This window comes from Ranitomeya imitator, chromosome 2, assembly GCF_032444005.1.
Source record: "Ranitomeya imitator isolate aRanImi1 chromosome 2, aRanImi1.pri, whole genome shotgun sequence".
NCBI lineage: Eukaryota > Metazoa > Chordata > Amphibia > Anura > Dendrobatidae > Ranitomeya > Ranitomeya imitator.
Genome location: NC_091283.1, coordinates 344,816,311 through 344,837,113, shown reverse-complemented (window position 1 = coordinate 344,837,113; position 20,803 = coordinate 344,816,311). Strand labels below are relative to the sequence as shown.

Sequence of the window (20,803 nt, the reverse complement as noted above, 5' to 3'; positions counted from 1 at the left end):
AGCTTATACTCGAGTATATACGGGACATTTAAAAGCATTTAAAAAGCAAATAATAACAACTAGGTAAAGCTCATGCGAACTTGCTAATCCCTAGACCCAAGGTCCAGTATAAGGACTGTACCTAGTGATAGAAAGGCAAATGTGCATATGGATGCATACAATACATGATAACAAAAGGCATTAGCAAACGGAGCAGTCACTAGTGATATACAACCTACTCAAAAAGGTACAACAGGGAAACTATCAAGGCCGCATGTCAAACAAGGTAATCAATGTATAATACCCAGAGGCATATGTTGCCTGAACCTGTAGAGCCTCTAATGGGAGTCCTAATGTGGGCTACTAAGAGACCCAACGCGTATCGCCACCACACAGGGTGGCTGACGAAGCCACCCTGTGTGGTGGCGATACGCGTTGGGTGACTGCTCCGTTTGCTAATGCCTTTTGTTATCATGTATTGTATGCATCCATATGCACATTTGCCTTTCTATCACTAGGCAGGTGAGCTTTACCTAGTTGTTATTATTTGCTTTATATCTGTCATCAGTACTTTGCACATAGGTGTAAATTACCCAGGGGAGTGCCAAGGTACTATAGCCTACATGGCCAGGTTGGTTCTTGTACTAACATATCGTATATGATGTTATATGGTTGAGTCTTATGTGGTTTACTGCCGTATTATGGGCTGTAATGTTTAGCATTATTATGCTTTTTAAATGCTTTTAAATGTAAGTGTTTTTGTCACTTTTCTCGTGTTTCCCAATAAAAGCTGTGTTTACATTTATGTCATATCCGTTGTGGTGATCCCAGTTTATAGGACCTAGCCTGTTCTTCTTTGTGTAAAATAAAAATTAGAAGAATATAAAACAAAATGCTCTGGACCATAAAACGCACCCCAAATTTTGGGGAGAAAAAAAACGAAAACTTTTTTTAAATAAAATGGTGGTGCATTTTATAGTCTGCTTTTATGCTAATTTAAGGGGGCGCAGCTGCGGTGGAGCTGGGTTTTGGGGGGCAGGGTCGCTGATGCAGGGAGCTGGCTGTGGCAAGAGTGGGGAGATGCTGCGGGCCTCGGACTGGGAAGTGGGGTGTACATTGGTGCATGGTTGCAGCCGCCGCAAGACTATCAAAAAATATTGGGAGTCCCTGCATGTCCCATCCTTTTCACTGCAGTGGATTTTGGGAAAATGACCGCCAGAGTCCACCGCAGAGAAAGGAATAGAAAATGAGGGGACTTCAAACATTTTCTGAAAGCTTGGAGTCCGCCGCAGCCTCACACAGTCAAACACCCCCTCCTGACAGCCACAGTATCGACCCACTCCTGCCGCCGCTGCCAGCTTCCTGCAGTAGGGACCCTGCCTCATGAGATCACGCTCCACCGCAGCCTCCACCCCCTCCTCGGATAGCTACATTCGGATTATAAGATGCATCCTCATTCCCCCAAAGTTTTGGAGAATAAGTGCGCCGTAGAATCTGAAATAAATATATTTTTGTGTCGCCATTTTCCGAGAACCTTAACATTTTTATTTTTCCGCCAATTGAGCTGTTGGAGGGCTTTTTTTTTTGTATGGCGAGGTGATTCTTGTATAGATACTAATTTATGGTTCATTAAATGTCTTGTTTTTAGGAAATATTTTTTGGGGAGGACGTGACCGGAAAACTGTGGGAGTTTGATGTTTTTTTGCTCTTTGCAGATTTTGGATTATCTCCTATATTTTGATAGGTCAGATTTTTACAGATCCAGTGACTAAATTCTTTTTTTTTTTTTCATTTTTTTACTGTATTTTTTTAGATCGCAGATGCACGTCCCCCACCAGTGTACTGTATACTACAATACGGCAGAATATAGTGAAAATCCAATTCTCCTGTGAAGCTGTCCATGGCTGAGCTTCACAGGAGTACCAAGATGCTGCAATTTGGGCTTTCAGAAGGTCCCTGGGAGCCAGTCTGCACAAATGATAGCAATTGCTTCATTTCAGTGCCGCGGTCAGTGACTGAAAGCAGCTTGTAAATAGTTAACAGCAGCAATTTGAGCTCAACTCCAGGTGCTGCTGTTAGACATAGATGCTGGCTATGTAATATAACTAGCATCAACTGCGTGAGGAGAGAAATGACCAATTATTATTACCCTTCCAAGATACCAGTAGAAGATTTATAAAGGAATGGAAAATGGCTTGGTATCGATATCGAGAACTTCTGGGGCTTGTCTTCGGGTCTGCTAGTAGAGGGAGGTCTATTTTACATCACTGTCATAGTAGTAAACATCACCTTTAACTAGACAACCCCTTCTTAACTGCTTGTGTCCCACATAACATGAAATAAAAAGTGTATGTATATATACTTACCTTTGGGACTGGTACTGCTCCTGTGATGTCAGTCCTGCGATTCCTATGCATCGGCTACGGCTCTTACAGTTCTGCCATAATTAATAATGTCATATGACCACTGGGGATAGAAATGCTATCATTGCAGAACAGCCACCTCTCAGGAACTAAATGTTGTTGTTTTTTTTTGTTAATTGGAGTACGTCAGCACTTTAAGCGGTTATCCACAAACGTTGGTTATTTGTTCCTATGGAGCTAAGAACTTACAGGCAGGTAGTTATTAACTACTTGCCTGTTCTTCTGGGCCACAGTCTCTGCAAGTTCAGGCTTTATTTCACCTCACTTCACCAGTTCAGCTCCTTCTCTTCAATCCTGCTCTGTCAACAGGGCTTCAATACTGACTTCATGCATGTTGACAGTCGGCTCACCGCAGTTAGGCAGAGAGGAGTGAACCATCAAAACATCGGCAGTGATATCCCGTCGACATAGTAAAGGATAAGATGTCACACGAAGCAGAAGATTTGCTGACAGGAGCAGTTAGTGACCACTCTGCGCAGGTATTGATGTCAACTACCTGCCTGTAAGCTCTTAGCACCAAGTGAAAAAAATCACTAATGTCACAGATAACGCCTTTTAGTAATTGCTACATGACTTGCAAATTGTATATACATTTTTAGATACATGTTACAATAATTTTCAGGTGCTACTATTCAAAACTAATAAAATCTGTTTATCCTTGTCAGGTAATCTTACCAGGAGCTCAGATCGCGGTATTACACAAGATCCATATAAAGAACATGCCATTTTTGCGGATATACCTCCAGACCTTCAAAGCAAAGATGTATCATCTGATCCTTTTAAACATGTCATGTCTTTAAATTCATCACAGACTGTTAAGAAAAGTAAACGTCATGGAAGGGGTATTCTAAATCATAGAGCTTACACAGCAATGAAGCCACATTCATGCTTAAAATGTGGAAAATGTTTTCACAAGAAATCAAATCTTTTGACACATATGATAGTTCACACAGGAAAGAAGCCATTTTTTTGTGAAGAATGTGGGAAATATTTTAGTGTGAAATCAGATCTTTTTAGACATCAGAGAAGTCACACTGGGGATAAGCCATATTCATGTTCAGAGTGTAGAAAATGTTTTAACCAGAAATCGTGTCTTATTCGACATCAGACAATTCACACAGGTGTAAAGCCATTTTCATGTTCAGAATGTGGGAAATGTTTTAATTGGAAATCTATTCTTATTGCACATCAAAATACTCACACAAGAGCAAAGCCTTATGCATGTTCAGAATGTGAGAAATGTTATACTGCTAAATCAAATCTTGTTAGACATCTGAGAACGCACACGGAAGAAGAAAACGTGTTCACATGTTCAGAATGTGGGAAATGTTTTAACCATAGAACAAATCTTATTAAACATGAGAGAATTCACACAGGGGAGAAGCCATACTCATGTTCAGAATGTGGGAAATGTTTTAACAGGAAATCAAATCTTATTACACATCAAAGTACTCACACAAGGGCAAAGCCATATGCATGTCCAGAATGTGGAAAATGTTATTCTGCTAAATCAAATCTTGTAAGACATCTGAAAACTCACAAAGAGGAAATAATTTTCTCATGTTCAGAATGTGGGAAATGTTTTAACCGTAAATCAAATCTTATCAAACATAAGAAAATTCACACAGGGGAGAAACCATTTTCTTGTGAAGACTGTGGGAAGTGTTTTAGTGAGAAATCAGTTCTGTTTAGACATCAGAGAATTCACACAGGTGAAAAACCGTTTTCATGTTCACATTGTGGAAAATGTTTTAATCAGAAACCAGATCTCATTAGACATCAGATAATTCACACTGGTGTAACGCTGTTTTCATGTTCAGAATGTGGGATATGTTTTAATCAGAAATCAACTCTTGCTAAACATCAAAATACTCACTCTGGAACAAAGCCGTGTTTATGATCAGAATTGGAAATGTTAAGGTTTGAAAAGTATTGCAATGTTAAGATGTGAACTGTTGATATTATTTGTTAGTAGTAATTTTGTGTGAATATGTTTTGCCTTTATTATTTATTTATTATGTCTGAAATTTGGAAAAAAAATATACATTTCCAGCTTTCAAGACCATGCCCTTACAACAATAATATAATTATTAAATAATATTTATCGTATGTCTACTTTAAAGGGAACCTTTCACCTCAAATTGGTGGGATATGTAAATGCCTTTTTTCCAGTCCGATGGGTGGCGTTTTGTCTTCATTTCTCCACCCCATCCGTCCCTGTTGTTTGTGAATTAGAGTACTTGTCCTCCATTGCAAGCGCGTGCGCAGTGCAATCTTTGCTCGCGCATGCGCAGTATGCTTTGCCCAACTGTGGGCAAAGCTGAAAAGCATTACTGCGCTTGTGCTCGCGCACTATGTCCCAGAAATATTTCACTGTGTTCTGGGACATAGTGTTTTTCGGCTTTGCCCGCAGTTGCGTAAAGCATACTGCGCGTGCACGAGCGAAGATTGCATTGCGTACGCGCGAACTATGGATGACAAGTACTCCAATTCACAAACAACAGGGACGGATGGGGTGGAGAAATGAAGGCAAAACGCCACCCATCGGACCGGAAAAAGGCATTTACATATCCCGCCAATTTGAGGTGACAGGTTCCCTTTAAATTTAAATTATTTTTCAAATGTTTGTTTTATTTTTCATTAAATTTTTTTTATGATGTTATAAAACTGATATATAGCAGTAGGTGTTCATATTCTGAAGAAAGTTTACAAAACCTATTATTTTAGGGACCAAACGACGTTTGACGTGACTTTTAGGTTAACTTCCGACTGCAAAAACACAGCTGATTTTCTACTGCATATTTACTTGTGTAGAGACATGCAGGTCATCTGGTGCTGTAGTCCGCTGGTTTGAGACTGCATGGACCAAGGATCATCCCACTGAACACTTGCTCTCCTTTTACAGTGGGCATAATACTACTCGGACCACACAGTGAGGGTAAAAAAGTGTGATAATACTTTATTGAACTAAAAACAGGCAGATAACACATGGAACAGTCCCAGCACAATACCCAAGTTGGTGCAAATTTACAGAGACTCACCCTTCTGCTGACTTGCCAGAAATAAAACCAGCTACTACTTCCAGGGCTGACTATCCCTGGAACCTGGCTTCTCCAAACATCTTCATGGAGCCAGGTGACTGGTGGGTCCCAATCCTAGCTTCTCCAAATGTATCCATGGGACTCAGGTGGTCGGTAGGTCAAAATCCTGATTTCTCCATATGTATCGTATCCATGCGTTCAATGAGGGTGAATGGAGCAGATCTGTATTCTTTCAGCCAGGACCGTGGTCCCCTAAGCTGGCATCCTGTAAAATGTCAAATCTGTGTCCCTCGTGATGGAGTCATGATGTTCTGGCAGCTGTCTTGTAGGGTGATTCTGGCTGTGGTTTTGAAAGAGTCTCTGGTTCTCTTGGATGTCTTGTTACAGAGACATATCCCCTTTTTATAGTTCACAACTGTTGTCCTTCAAGCCATCATCCACAGATCAAGGGGAAGGGGTGATGTTTACCCACATTGTTTGATCAAGTTTGCAAGTCAACAAACTAGCTGGCCTGGTGAATGTGTAATCAACATATTAACAAACATCTATTGTTCAATTACGCTGCCTCTCTGTCATTCAGGATAACAAGCCAATATATAACGTTGTGAAATTTAGAAATTGAATGGCACTAGGACAGTGTCATTTGTTGCCAACCCCTTGCCTTGTTCAATCCTGTTAATCCTTTCTCCTGCGGATAACCCAAAGCGACAGGATTCTGGTGCTCAGCGTAGTAGATCATGACCATCCAATTTTCCATATCACAAAAAGATAAGACCGCCGCACTCACCAGTTTGTTGAATAAACGTCTTTAATGTGCCTTCAATCCGTGGTGTAGATTATATTTGACACATACCAAGAGATAGCGAGGGTGCGGGGAGTGCAGAGGGACGACGGCCGTTTCGTGCAATCAGCACTTCTACGGGTCCATGACATGGCTTATACAATCAAAAGTCTGTGTTTTCTTGACCAACCAAAGAACAAACACACAAATTCAAAAGTAAACATATAGATAAGTCTATGCCTCATGACTTACTGAAAATAGACATCTTGATAATTAAAATTAAGTGCTCTATCATCACAACTTGCGGAAAATCCGCTGCCTTTTACGGTGCAAGTAAAGTGCAAGAGATATTAAAAAATCTGATGCACATGCTTCGAACAATGTCAGCAGCGTAAACCAACAGGTGCTGTGAACTTGGAATCCAAGCTAAGAATGCAATGTGATGCTTTCCCACACCTTTTTTGCAATGATAGTCACATCAATATATACCGATGGGTAAGTACCACTGTGAGACCTCCACCTCTGAAGGTCTGCAGTAAATATTTTCCCACCCTGCTGTCCCAACACTCAAACTAAGCATCATCAGTGACATCCATTTCAGGGCCCTTCTCTACTGAGCATGCACTGGTTGACAATTCCATTGTATACTCAATTTGTGAATCCTGTGGCTTTTTCCTCTGAATGCTCAATGACAGTGCGCTCCCTCACCAGCTCCAAAGCGAAGTGAAGAACTGGCAGAAGAATGCATTGACATTTAGAGAATGAGGAAAGCAGGCAGAACAGAGCTCAGACCTGAAGCAGACTGGAACTTTGAGACGGTAGTGGAAGTGCACGTGCTTGACCTGTACTGAATAATCTATAGAGTCGACGAGTGTGTGTTCAGCTTTTTTTGACAGTATCATAGAGAATGAATGGAAATTCACTCAAACAATTTTAACACCGTAAATGTCACCTCATACCACAGAAAACAAACCTTCATATGGCTCTGTTGGTGAAATAATAGAGAAGTTATATATAGTTCTAGTGTGAAAAAGTAGAAAAAAACTCTAGAAATCAGGAATTGCTATGATCCTAGTGAACAGAAGCAGGACCCCTCTAGTCTGAGTTCCACGTAGACTAGCAGCTTGGTGTTCTGTTGATTTGCCGGTGGAACCAGTCGTGCGGAAATATATCCACCCTGCTGTATGCTTCTATTAATGCTATTGTCTATGCACATATTTCAGTTCTATTTTGGTGGGAAGCAAGATGACGTGAAGAGGCCTTCACAAGGGAAGGTGAATGTGTGCAAGAAGCTGTTTTTCAACATGACAACACTAGACCGCATATTGCTGATGGTAGTGTAAGCAGCCAGCATGGCCTAAATGTGCTACTCTGCCTTGCAGCATCTCTGGACTAGTGTCCCAATGGGTTCTTCGGGGACATCATTAGTCGGTGATTGCACAGAAGCTGTCGGCAGTGGATCTTGGTGATTTGCCCAAGTGTATTTAGCGACAGAACCTTCTTCAGACAACCATTAATAACCTCATTAATAGCAGCTGAGGCAGGAATTGCCGAGATTTCTGCGCATGGCGCTCATACCCGACACTGAATAAATCAAACTGTTTTGATAATGTTGTTTCCATTTTTATGTCACTTATATATTAATATCATGTTTATCCATCATGGGATTTCCACAATTCCATGACTTTTCCTTCTTATTGATTCAGTTTCAATCCTGAGGTGTGCTCATTTTATTTTTTTGCTTTCAACATATCTTCAAGAACTGACTGATCATTTCCAGCTCACGAGGCAAGAACTGACAGGTCCGAATTTACAGCTCATGCTGCCCGAGGCACTGATTGATTATTTTTTGTTATTATATGTTCTTCATTGTTTGCACCGGATGTTTAACCTCTTAACATTGAGCTCCATAATTGCGCAGCACTTGTTGGGAGCCGATGAATTGAGCAGGCTTAAGAGCTGAGCCTGCTCCTTTCCCGACAGATGATGGCTGTGTTGTTTAGTCCTCATCTTTCTTGGTTGACTTTATGCAAAATCATCCATTTTATGTCCAGAAAAAAATGATTTTTCATCTGTATTGTCAACAGTATGCAATCAGTGTGACCATATGTTCATTTTGTCCTTACGTACCATTTTGACGTTTCATTAGAGAATCCCCAGTGCATGTTGGGATACTCAAACAGGATGTCATCAGGGGTCAGAGGCTCTGGTCACTGTCACCACTCTGAAACAAAGCGTCATCAGTGAGATGGGGTTGCGCTAGTCCCTGTTCTACTGAGCATGCTTTGATTGTCAATTCCAATATATGCTCAGTTTTAATTCTCTTATCATTGTGTCTGTGATGGTGTGATATGTTATGTGGGTATCATTTTTGTGTATATTTCAATTTTACTTATTTTCATGGTGTTCTCTTGTAGAAGGAGTTATTTGCTAATTGATGAATGGCTGTTGCTGCCATCTGATATCAGCCGACACAGCACTGTATTGTTTGCTAATATGTTAATGACATGTTGACCTAGATTGTTGAAGCAATGAGCCCCTGAGACCTTCCCCCTCCTGACCTGTGAATGAGGAGGGAGACTTAAAATATCAGGGGGGTGACACACAGATCAGTCCTGTGTGGAATGATGATGTGTTCACGGGACCTCAGAGAGAAAGAAGAGGATATGGACTATGCTATCCTCTGTCTGCTGGATTGTTGGACTTTTATCCTGTTACTCAACTGCATTCTTGTTCTGGACTATTTTATCCTTTGTGTGGTGGATCGTATATGGACCTTTCGTATTTTTGCCTAAATAAAAGGCTTGGGATTGTTCACTCTTTGCTGGCTCTGTTGATTGTGTGGTACCGGAGAAGGACCCTGTGACAGTGTCTTTTCAATGCACAGTGACAGTGCGCTCCCTTACTAATGAGAAGTGATGAGTCTGCAAGAAAGCGTATCGTCAATGCACATCATAGGAGAAAAAGCAGCAAGTAAGGAGAGCAGTGACCAGCCCCGCCTTCGAAACAGACATCACTTTCAGGAGCGAGGCTGGTCCCTGCTCGCCACGCTATCTCCTTTTTTCATTGATGAATGGACCCACAGGATCCTGTATTTTTGACAGCAACATTTATGGTTTACTCTCCACACACTGTTGCATGTAAAAAATGCTACAAGTTTGGCTGTTTTAGAAATACTGGCCCAAGCTAGTCTACCAATAATGACCATACATTGTTTGAACTTTTTCAGATTGCTTGAGTTTCCCATTATAACGAGGACTCACACTGACACTGATACATAGAAAATGTTAGCACTTAGTTTATGCAACCCACAGGGAACACTGTTCTAAATTCCATACAGGGACACTCCAGTCATAAAAAGTGCAGATGTCTCTAATAAATCGGCCATGCATGGGGATAATACTGGTGGATAAAACAAGACTGAACACAAGACCCTCACAGCCGTCTACACATCATAGGGGAGATCTCATGACACCTATCCATCTACCTGATGATCCTGAGGAACATTGAGATCTTCTTGTTTACAGTCCTGTGGAAGAAGAGGACGGGGACATCTCTCTGGTGTTGTCCTCTTACTGGATAGAACTGGAGGGAACACATACAGGGAGTGAATTCATTCTTTACATACAGATAATTATGGGTCGTGTGAATTTAGTCCTGAATATTACCTGGTGATGTGAGGGGCTGGTGAACCTCCATCATGACATCATTGTACAGATCTTTGTGTCCTTCTAAATATTCCCTCTCCTCCATGGAGAAATAGATGGACACATCCTGACGCCTTATAAGAACCTGACACATTCAATGATAATGTATAGTTCTGAGGGTTTGGTTCTGTGGAGTGTGCGGAAGCTCATTCTGAGGGTTTGGTTCTGTGGAGTGTGGGGCAGCATATTGTGAATTCTTTGTGATGTGGAATATTATATTGAGTATCTAACAAGGTATATAAAAGAAGGCCTGAGGATGATTATTTGTGAAAAATTTTGAAGGAATTTTAAAGAAAACATTAGAATTGTTAGCAGTAAATTCTTGGTGAAAGGTAATCAACATTTGTATAAAAATAACTTTTTCTTAGGAGAAAATAAAAATATACCAGAGGGCATTTATATTTGGATGTGTTAGTGCCAGGTAATGGGCAGAATACCCTTACATTCCCTGACTACCTTTTACATGAGCAGAGAATAACACCATTGTATAAAGTCTTCCAAATGTTAATAATTTGCTGATATCAATGATGAAGTCTTAGGCTGGGATCACACATGCAAGAAATACGGCCGAGTCTCGCATGTTAATACCCGGCATTGCCGCCGTCACTCAAGAGCGGAGCGTGCGGCTACATAGCAATACATGGAGCCGCACACTCCGCTCCTGAGTGACGGCAGAAATGCCGGGTATTAACATGCGAGACTCGGCCGTGTTTCTCGCATGTGTAATCCCGGCCTTATAATGAACTGAATGTCCTGTATGAAAACGGCCCTAATGCTGCCAATGATTGTCACCAGCAACCAATGAAAGATATTAACTTCATGCTGTGTCCAACAGGTTATACAGTTGTGCTCAAAAGTTTACATACCCCGTTAGAATTTTTTCAGAGAATATGAATGATAACACCAAAACTTTTTCTCCACTCATGGTTAGTGGTTGGTTGAAGCCATTTATTGTCAAACTACTGTGTTTTCTCTTTTTAAATCATAAATAATAACTGGTTCAAAGAATTAGGATATTTGCAGCAGATTTTTGTGCACCAAAAACCAGTGTCTTGGCAAGAAAAATAATGCGCAAATGCAGCGCCCCAGAGACCTGGTCATTGCAGTAATGTCGCTCTGCCACTAAGGAGAGTGATGGTACGTCTGATGGCACTAAAGGAGTTCACCTGACCAGGTATCACAGTCACACACTACATTTCACACTCCGGCCACCAGGGGGAGCAAAAGGTTCTATCTACTAGGCCACTCCACACACTTTGGTAAAACTGGGGGTTGGATAGGAAGTTAGAGAGAAGCTGGCTGGGTTTTGTCCAGGCAACATCCCGTGGCAGGGGGTGTTGCGGGGAAGATTCAGAGGGGTCCCTGTCAGGTGTGGGAACCTGGCAGTGACTTAGCGACAAGGACAGATCGTTACAGAGCCGCGCCTGCACTACCTTGTGGCGGCATCTAAAGAAAGGACACGAAGCGAAGTATATTGTGGAGAAGTGAGAAACGAGATCAAAGCACAAAGGAGAGCCAGTAGGAGTCGTGCCCCGAGATCGGCAGCATCCTACTGAGGCGCGTAGCCGGTGGCCAGAACGCAGAGGAAGTAACTGACTCCAAGCATTACTTCAAACAGAGGCAGGACAGTTGATTATAGGTTGGCTGTCTAACATACATCACCTAAGAAGACATAGGGGGCAAGTGTGGAGAGGGGCGTCTCTAGGGTCCCAGAATAGCTCCGAGCCTTCCCGTCAAACAGGTGCGTCCTAGCCATAACAAACTGGGGGGATGAAGCAGAACATCAGAATAGAAACGACAGTTGTGAGGACTATCCCAAATACTCAGCAGGGAAGGACTACAACACACAGGTGCTAGTTGGTAGGCACTGATTTCCACCTGCAAAGGGAACTCTGGATGTGCCTTCGGACCGGCCGGTCTCAGCCAGCCCTGTTAACAGTGCTCCGGATTGAGGATCCTGAAGTCACCAGTAAAGAGGTAAAGAGACTGCAACCCTGTGTCCTCATTATTATTAACTGCGCCTCACACCATCGCCACCTACACCACTGGGAAGCCCTGGGGATCTACTTCACCTGTGGGAAGGTATACTATTTAGCTGCCATTTCATCACCCCAGCGTACCCCAAGCAGCGTCTGTCACCCTGACCGAACACCACAGGTGGCGTCACAAACACCTAACAACTTTCACCAGCCTTTCCTTGGGCGCCCCTTAGCAGGGTCACGGACCGGGTCCAGCCACCATGACAATCCTAGGACTGAGACAGAGAGGGCCGGTACCGAGTAACCAGCGGCCCTGCGTCTGGGGGCGCTCCACAAACTTTGTTGGACCCTGGCTTGTCATATCAGGGGGCAACATGCGGTCTGCAGTGGCGTATCGCTAAGGTAACAGCGTACACACTCAGCCAGGATCCCATTTCTTCTGTAATGTTCGGGGACATGGAAACAACCCTCGGTCAAGCTGTCCGCCGGCGTTAAACAATCGCTTCGGAAAAGCTTCAGACAAAATTTGGACTTGTCCTCTCTTATCACATGGACAGTTTACACATACAATGGGGAAAAGTATTTGATATACTGCAGATATTGCATGTTTTCCCACCTACAAAGAATGGAGAGGTCTGTAGTTTTTTATGGTAGGTACACTTCACCTGTGAAAGACAGATTCTTAAAAAAATTCCAGAAAATCACATTGTATGATTTTTACATGATTAATTTGCATGTTATTGCATGAAATAAGTATTTGATGCAATAGTAAAATAGAAATTAATATTTGGTACATAAACCTCTGTTTGCAATTACAGAGGTCAGACGTTTCCTGACGTTTTTCACCAAGTTTGCACACACTGCAGCAGGGATTTTGGCCCACTCCTCCATACAGATTATCTCCAGATCTTTCAGCTTTTGGGGCTGTCCTGGGCAACATTGAGTTTCAACTTAATATAAAGATATTTTTTATTGGGTTCAGGTCGGGAGACTCGCTAAGCCACTGCAGGACCTTGAAATGCTTCCTATGAAGCCACTCCTCAGTTAGCCCTGGCTGTGTGGTTTGCGCCATTGTCATGCTGGAAAACCCAGCCATGACCCATCTTCAATGCTCTTATTGAGGGAAGGAGGTTGTTGGCCAAAATTTCACAACACATGACCACATCCATCCTCCCTTCAATATGGTGCATTCATCCTGTCCTCTTTGCAGAAAAGCCCCTTCAAAGTATGATGTTTCCCTCACCATGCTTCATGGTTGGGACAATGCTCTTGGGATTTTACTCATCCTTCTTCTTCCTCCACACATGGAGATTGGAGTTGATACCAAAGAGTTCTGTTTTGGTCTTATCAAACTTCAAATGGGCCTGGATATGTTCTGGCATTAGCAGGGGGTCCCAGCGTGCCCTGCAGGATTTTAATCCATGACGGCGTAGTGTGCTACTAACAGTAATGTTTGAGACTGTGGTCTCAGCTGTCTTCAGGCCATTGACCAGGTCCTCCCATATAGTTCTGGGCTGATTCCTGACCTTTCTCAGAATCATTCTTACTTCAAGAGGCGAGATCTTGCATGGAGCATCAGACCAAGTAAGAATTACGGTCATCTTGTGTATCTTCCATTTTCTAACAATTGTGGCAACAGCTGTTGCCTTCTCACCAAGCTGCTTGCCTGTTGTCCTGTAGTCCATCCCAGCCTTGTGCAGGTTTACAATTTTGTTCCTGATGCCCTTAGAAAGCTCATTGGTCCTGGCCATGGTGGAGATGCTGGAGTGTGACCGAGTGTGTGAACAGTTGTCCTTTATACAGGTAACGAGTTCAAACAGGTGCAATTAATACAGGCAATGACTGCAGAGCAGGAGGGCTTCTTAAAGAAAAACTAACAGATCCCCACTGCATGTACAGGTGCTTCTCACAAAATTAGAATATCATCAAAAAGTTAATTTTAGTTCTTCAATACAAAAAGTGAAACTAATTTATTATATAGTCATTACAAACAGAGTGATCTATTTTAAGTGTTTATTTCTGTTAATGTTGATGATTATGGCTTACAGCCAATGAATACCCAAAAGTCATTATCTCAGTAAATTAGAATACTTTATAACACCAGCTTCAAAAATGATTTTAAGATCTGAAATGTTGGCCTACTGAAATGCATGTTCAGGTAAATGCACTCAATACTTAGTCGGGGCTCCTTTTGCATCAATGCGGTGTGGCATGGAGGTGATCAGACGGTGGCACTGCTGAGATGTTATGGAAACCCAGGTTGCTGTGATAGCAGCCTTCAGCTTGTCTGCATTGATGGGTTTAGTGTCTTATATTCCTCTTGAGTTTTACAAAAAGCAACTGGTGCACCGCCATAAAGATGGTATATATATATATAGGGGGTGCAAAGTAGTGGAAAAAACCTAAATACAAAAACAAAGAAAAAAGACTCCACTATAAAATGCACACCACCCAACACAATATAACAAAATACAAATTTTATTGGCACAAAAATTAAAACACAATTAAAAGCACTATAGTGCTTGCAATCCTACATGGTACAAAATAGCTACAAAACATCCATATTACAGCCTGGGGCACAGATACAAACTTAATAATCTGTATACCATATATGATTTAGAAGTGCCCTGCCTAATGGCTCATGGGGAGTCCAAATACATGTAGACACTGATAGTCAGAACCATACAAGACTAAACAAAACACCATAAGCAGATACAAACCAGCGTTTTGAAGCGAGCAGGCTGAGGGATGTCCGAGGATAAAACAAGCACTTGGCCCCACGCGTATCGCCTCCCAAATGAGGCTTCGTCAGGGGAAGTACAAAGCACTGCCAATAGCAAATTATATATACATATGCAATCGGTATTGAATATCCTACCGGTGTGGAGCCACACATCATCAGGGAAACTGGACTGATGCACCAGCTCACACCAGACTTGGAGAGCGAGGCTATGACTCACCACTGTCCAGGATTCTCTGCGGCAAAATACTAAGCAGCCAATAGGCTGCAGGAGCAGACACTGTAATGTCATGATATCCATATAGGAGGATAAGGGAAATACCCAAGGTGAAGATATTACTGCCATAAAGACATGAACCAGCCAACTTAATATAAATAGAATCCCAAAGAGGGAGGGAGGAAAGGAGGAAGGAGGGGGGGGGAAGGAGGGGAAGAAAAAAAAAAAAAGGCGAACATTGTGCCTCGGGGCCTGAGGGTTCCGATTTATCCTGCATGGGAGCCCACTGTGGCCTTCCGCTCCACATGGGAACAGGGTTTACTACGCTATTCTAATATTATTATGAACATGCTCCTTGAGCATGATAGGGAGTTACTAGTGAGTACTAAAAATCACATCAAGGACCTGGAGTCTAAATTGCTTAAATTTGATGATAAGACGCAAGTCCAGCCCTTTAAGGGGAGATTGAAAGACATCTTGGATAAATACGATCATGACATTAGAGATAAGAAAAGATCTAAATTCTTCAGGGATCGGAAGGACTTTGACTCCCAACAGGCGTTCCAGTGGAGGCATCAGGGTAATCGCAGACAGGGATTCCAGCCCCCCAAACCCCCTGGGACTGTACAAGGACTTCTCAGGGGAGAACAAACATCAGGGAGTGATTTTTTATCATCAGCCGAAAGCGAACCCGACGTAGGGTCAGAAGGGGCCGCAAGCGCCGCTCAGCTACCGCAGCGATTCACCAGATTCGGGAGCCGAAGGACACCGAACTTGAGGAAACACAAATATTACCACAAATAGAGCCAGGGTTGGAATCCGCAGTCCCACCATCTGACCTTCAAGGACCATCAGGTAAATTGCAGGTTATTAACCTGTCTGATCATCAGCTTACTCCGGTGGAGCTTTCGGTGTTGCAAAGAGGCTTAACATTTTCTCCCGTACAAACTATTGATAAATTTACACTTGTCAAAGACTTGTACTTGTTTTGTAGGGGTTTTGTTCTGCAAGTTTTGCACAGTAGGCCACTGGCTATGGAGGGACTGGACCGGACGGACCAACGGGTACTTCAAGATTTATTACAACTGCTACAGGAGGAACCCATAGATGATGGTAAGACCCGATTTCCACATAGAAATAGGTCGGTCATGACTCCACCTTTTTCTTTGGTGCCGGCAATCAGAGTATTCTTCGAGCTAGTCAAGAAGGATATTCTTGCATTGCGTCCATTCTCACGTATACCTGATAACCTCAAAAGAGAAGAGAAGCGGGCTATTACTAATTTGCAGTCTAATCCTGCCTTCCTTATCAAGGAGGCCGATAAGGGGGGGAATGTGGTCCTATGGCCACATACCCTCTACCTAGAGGAGGCCCATCGTCAATTGGACAATGCCCGCTTTTATAGGAGGTTGCCATCTGATCCAACAGGGGTCTTCTCTACTAGCTTAAGGGGTCTTCTGGATAGGGCTAAGGATTTGGGGATTATCAACAGCCATGAATTTGATTTTATGTGGGTCGAGCATCCAACCATAGCTACCTTTTAAATGTTACCTAAGGTGCATAAAGATCTTTGTAGACCTCCTGGCCGCCCTATTGTGGCCAGTATTGGTAGCTTATGTGAGAAAATTTGTACATATGTGGATCATTTTCTCCAGCCGTTGGTCAGAACATTACCATCTTTTATATTGGATTCCTCTAACTTTATCAAGAAGTGCCATGAGATTACGTTGTTACCTGGGGCCTTTTTGGTCACATGTGATGTAGAGGCCCTCTATTCAAATATTGACCACAGCGATGCTGTCACGGCAGTTTTGCATTTTCTGGATCTGCTAGGACATTCTGACAGAATGCACGACTCGCTGATAGTGGATCTTGTGGAGTTCATTCTTAAACATAATTACTTCACATTTGATAGGACATATTATCTCCAGACATCAGGTGTGGCAATGGGGGCCAAATGTGCCCCGGCTCTCGCCAATCTATTTTTGGGATGGTGGGAGGTGACCATGGTCTATGTATTGGATATGTTTAGGGATAAAGTGCATCATTGGATGCGCTTTATTGATGATGTGTTCTTTGTGTGGTCCGGGACGGAAACAGAATGTAGGGAATGTATGGAACTGTTGAACAACAACTCTCACAACATTTTTCTTACCTATACAATATCTTCCTCCTCAGCCACGTTTCTGGATTTGGAAATTATGGTGGAAAATGGCGCTGTTCTAACCAAGCTATACCGTAAGGCAACAGCAACCAATAGCCTCCTCGACTTTAGAAGTTTTCATCCCCAACATACGAAATATGTAGTCCCGATTGGGCAATTTTTAAGATCAAGAAGAAACTGTACACGTGAGGAGGACTTCCGTTCTGAAGCTCGGACACTCACTTCCCGATTTAGTGATAGAAATTATCCTCAGAGATGTATATCCCAAGCATTCCAAAGGGCTAAGGCCCACACACAGGAGTCTCTTCTGGACAATAAGCATAAGGTACGAGATTATGTCCCAAAATTTATAACCAACTACAACACTCATTGGCCGCAAATAGGTAATATATTGCGGAAACATTGGGGCATATTAACTACGGACCTAAACACTTCTAATATTGTCGGAGAGCGGCCCCTTCTTGTGGCTAGAAGGGCACCCAATCTAAGAGACCTGTTGGTTAACAGCCACTATAAGCGGCAGACTACCAGACTCAATCGAGGGATTAGGCTTTGGGGTTCATTCCCGTGTGGGGATTGTAATATCTGTCCCCACATGGGCCCATGTAGAGATGGTTTTGACAATCCTATTGATGGTAAGCGGTTTCGTCTTAAGGGATATATTAATTGCAAGACTAGACATGTCATCTATGCCTTAGTTTGTCCATGCCAACTGGTCTATGTTGGCCAGACCTCTCAAGAACTGAGACGCAGGATACAGAAACATTTCTCCACCATTAATTTGGCCAGTAGTGATATTGGTAAAGGGAGGACTCTCACTCCGGTGGCGGCACATTTTTTGGCACACCATTCGGGTAGTGTTTCCAACATACTGGTGGTGGGTCTGGAAAAGATTACTATTTCTGAGAGAGGGGGTTCTCCGAAGAAAAGGCTACTTCAGGCTGAATCACGCTGGATATTTAATTTGGGTTCTATCGCCCCCGCAGGTCTAAATGAAGAGCTTCTATTCACCGGGTTCTTGGGTTGAAGGAGCGACTATTCTTGGATGGACCATCTTATATACAGATTTCCTTGAAGCTAAATTTGGAGGGAAGAAAACAGGGTGGCTCTATATTCCATCTCTATATTCCATCTCTTTACCTACAAGGACTGCTGGAGGATGAGAGTATATCGTGGATATGGATTCCTACTGGTGGTCGTGCGAATTGGAGGGGATTTTTTGCTACCCACAGGATGGACCTTATGACTGGTTATTTGAAGTTGTACCTATTTTCATCCATCTATTCTGATGCTATTTATTGGTGTTATTGGAATCTAAGGAGTGCATGTCTATATTGGCTCAGGGGATACATTGTGCTCCTTTTGGCCTTGGCTCATGGGGTTCCTTATAGTAATAGGGTTTTGTTTTTCCCCCTCCCCCTCCCCTTTTTGCATATTATATGCGTAATGTTGATATTATAATTGGGATTTATTGTAAGGGCTCTCTTTCTATGCGTATTATATGTGTAATATTGATATGGTATCTGTGTTGGGGTTTTAATAGGAGAACAAATAAATGACTTAATATGTATTAAACTTTATATAATAAAAGGATTGTCTAATATGGTTTGTTCTACTTCCTATTGCTTTTGTGGGGAATGGATATGATTGGTGGGACTGCTTGATCCCCGGGGACCATATATGTGTGCATGTGTATTGGATGGTTTGAAATTGTGTGTGTTGTGAATGTATACACTGGACGGTATTTCTATCTCCACAGGCTTGGATACATGGCCTCTTATGGGTTTGAGCCCTGGATATTATGCATAGAAGGGGCAAACTAGTTTGCTCTTTTTTTATGCATACCTTCTCACTGCATGCATATATGGCCTATTTTCCTACCTATTGATTATTGAGTTTTTGCTATTCCATCCATTTGTCATCTTTTGTACATCTACAGGTCCTTCTCAAAAAATTAGCATATAGTGTTAAATTTCATTATTTACCATAATGTAATGATTACAATTAAACTTTCATATATTATAGATTCATTATCCACCAACTGAAATTTGTCAGGTCTTTTATTGTTTTAATACTGATGATTTTGGCATACAACTCCTGATAACCCAAAAAACCTGTCTCAATAAATTAGCATATTTCACCCATCCAATCAAATAAAAGTGTTTTTTAATAACAAACAAAAAAACCAACAAATAATAATGTTCAGTTATGCACTCAATACTTGGTCGGGAATCCTTTGGCAGAAATGACTGCTTCAATGCGGCGTGGCATGGAGGCAATCAGCCTGTGACACTGCTGAGATGTTATGGAGGCCCAGGATGCTTCAATAGCGGCCTTAAGCTCATCCAGAGTGTTGGGTCTTGCGTCTCTCAACTTTCTCTTCACAATATCCCACAGATTCTCTATGGGGTTCAGGTCAGGAGAGTTGGCAGGCCAATTGAGCACAGTAATACCATGGTCAGTAAACCATTTTCCAGTGGTTTTGGCACTGTGAGCAGGTGCCAGGTCATGCTGAAAAATGAAATCTTCATCTCCATAAAGCATTTCAGCCGATGGAAGCATGAAGTGCTCCAAAATCTCCTGATAGCTAGCTGCATTGACCCTGCCCTTGATGAAACACAGTGGACCAACACCAGCAGCTGACATGGCACCCCACACCATCACTGACTGTGGGTACTTGACACTGGACTTCAGGCATTTTGGCATTTCCTTCTCCCCAGTCTTCCTCCAGACTCTGGCACCTTGATTTCCGAATGACATGCAAAATTTGCTTTCATCAGAAAAAAGTACTTGGGACCACTTAGCAACAGTCCAGTGCTGCTTCTCTGTAGCTCAAAAGTGGCTTTACCTGGGGAATGCGGCACCTGTAGCCCATTTCCTGCACACGCCTGTGCACGGTGGCTCTGGATGTTTCCACACCAGACTCAGTCCACTGCTTCCTCAGGTTCCCCAAGGTCTGGAATCGGTCCTTCTCCACAATCTTCCTCAGGGTCCGGTCTCCTCTTCTCGTTGTACAGCGTTTTCTGCCACATTGTTTCCTTCCAACAGACTTACCATTGAGGTGCCTTGATACAGCACTCTGGGAACAGCCTATTTGTTGAGAAATTTCTTTCTGGGTCTTACCCACTTGCTTGAGGGTGTCAATGATGGCCTTCTTGACATCTGTCAGGTCACTAGTCTTACCCATGATGGGGGTTTTGAGTAATGAACCAGGCAGGGAGTTTATAAAAGCCTCAGGTATCTTTTGCATGTGTTTAGAGTTAATTAGTTGATTCAGAAGATTAGGGTAATAGGTCGTTTAGAGAACCTTTTCTTGATATGCTAATTTATTGAGACAGGTTTTTTGGGTTATCAGGAGTTGTATGCCAAAATCATCAGTATTAAAACAATAAAAGACCTGACAAATATCAGTTGGTGGATAATGAATCTATAATATATGAAAGTTTAATTGTAATCATTACATTATGGTAAATAATGAAATTTAACACTATATGCTAATTTTTTGAGAAGGACCTGTATGTGCATGCTTCTTCCCTCCCTCTCCCTTTTTCTTTTTTTTTCTTCCCCTCCTTTCCCCCCCCTCCCCTCCTTTCCTCCCTCCCTCTTTGGGATTCTATTTATATTGAAGTTGGCTGGTTCATGCCTTTATGGCAGTAATATCTTCACCTTGGGTATTTCCCTTATCCTCCTATATGGATATCATGACATTACAGTGTCTGCTCCTGCAGCCTATTGGCTGCTTAGTATTTTGCTGCAGAGAATCCTGGACAGT

General features: G+C 42.5%; 1 protein-coding gene across 1 annotated transcript in view; it reads left to right on the top strand.

Annotated features, from left to right (window-relative positions):
- Positions 1 to 9,044, top strand: part of LOC138663716 (zinc finger protein 436-like) — a 38,591-nt gene extending 29,547 nt beyond the window's left edge. The window contains exon 10 of the mRNA XM_069750030.1: positions 3,068 to 9,044. Coding sequence (XP_069606131.1) covers positions 3,068 to 4,302 — 1,235 coding nt within the window. The 3' untranslated portion in view covers positions 4,303 to 9,044. The remainder of the gene's footprint in view (positions 1 to 3,067) is intronic.
- Positions 9,045 to 20,803: the final 11,759 nt, after the last annotated feature.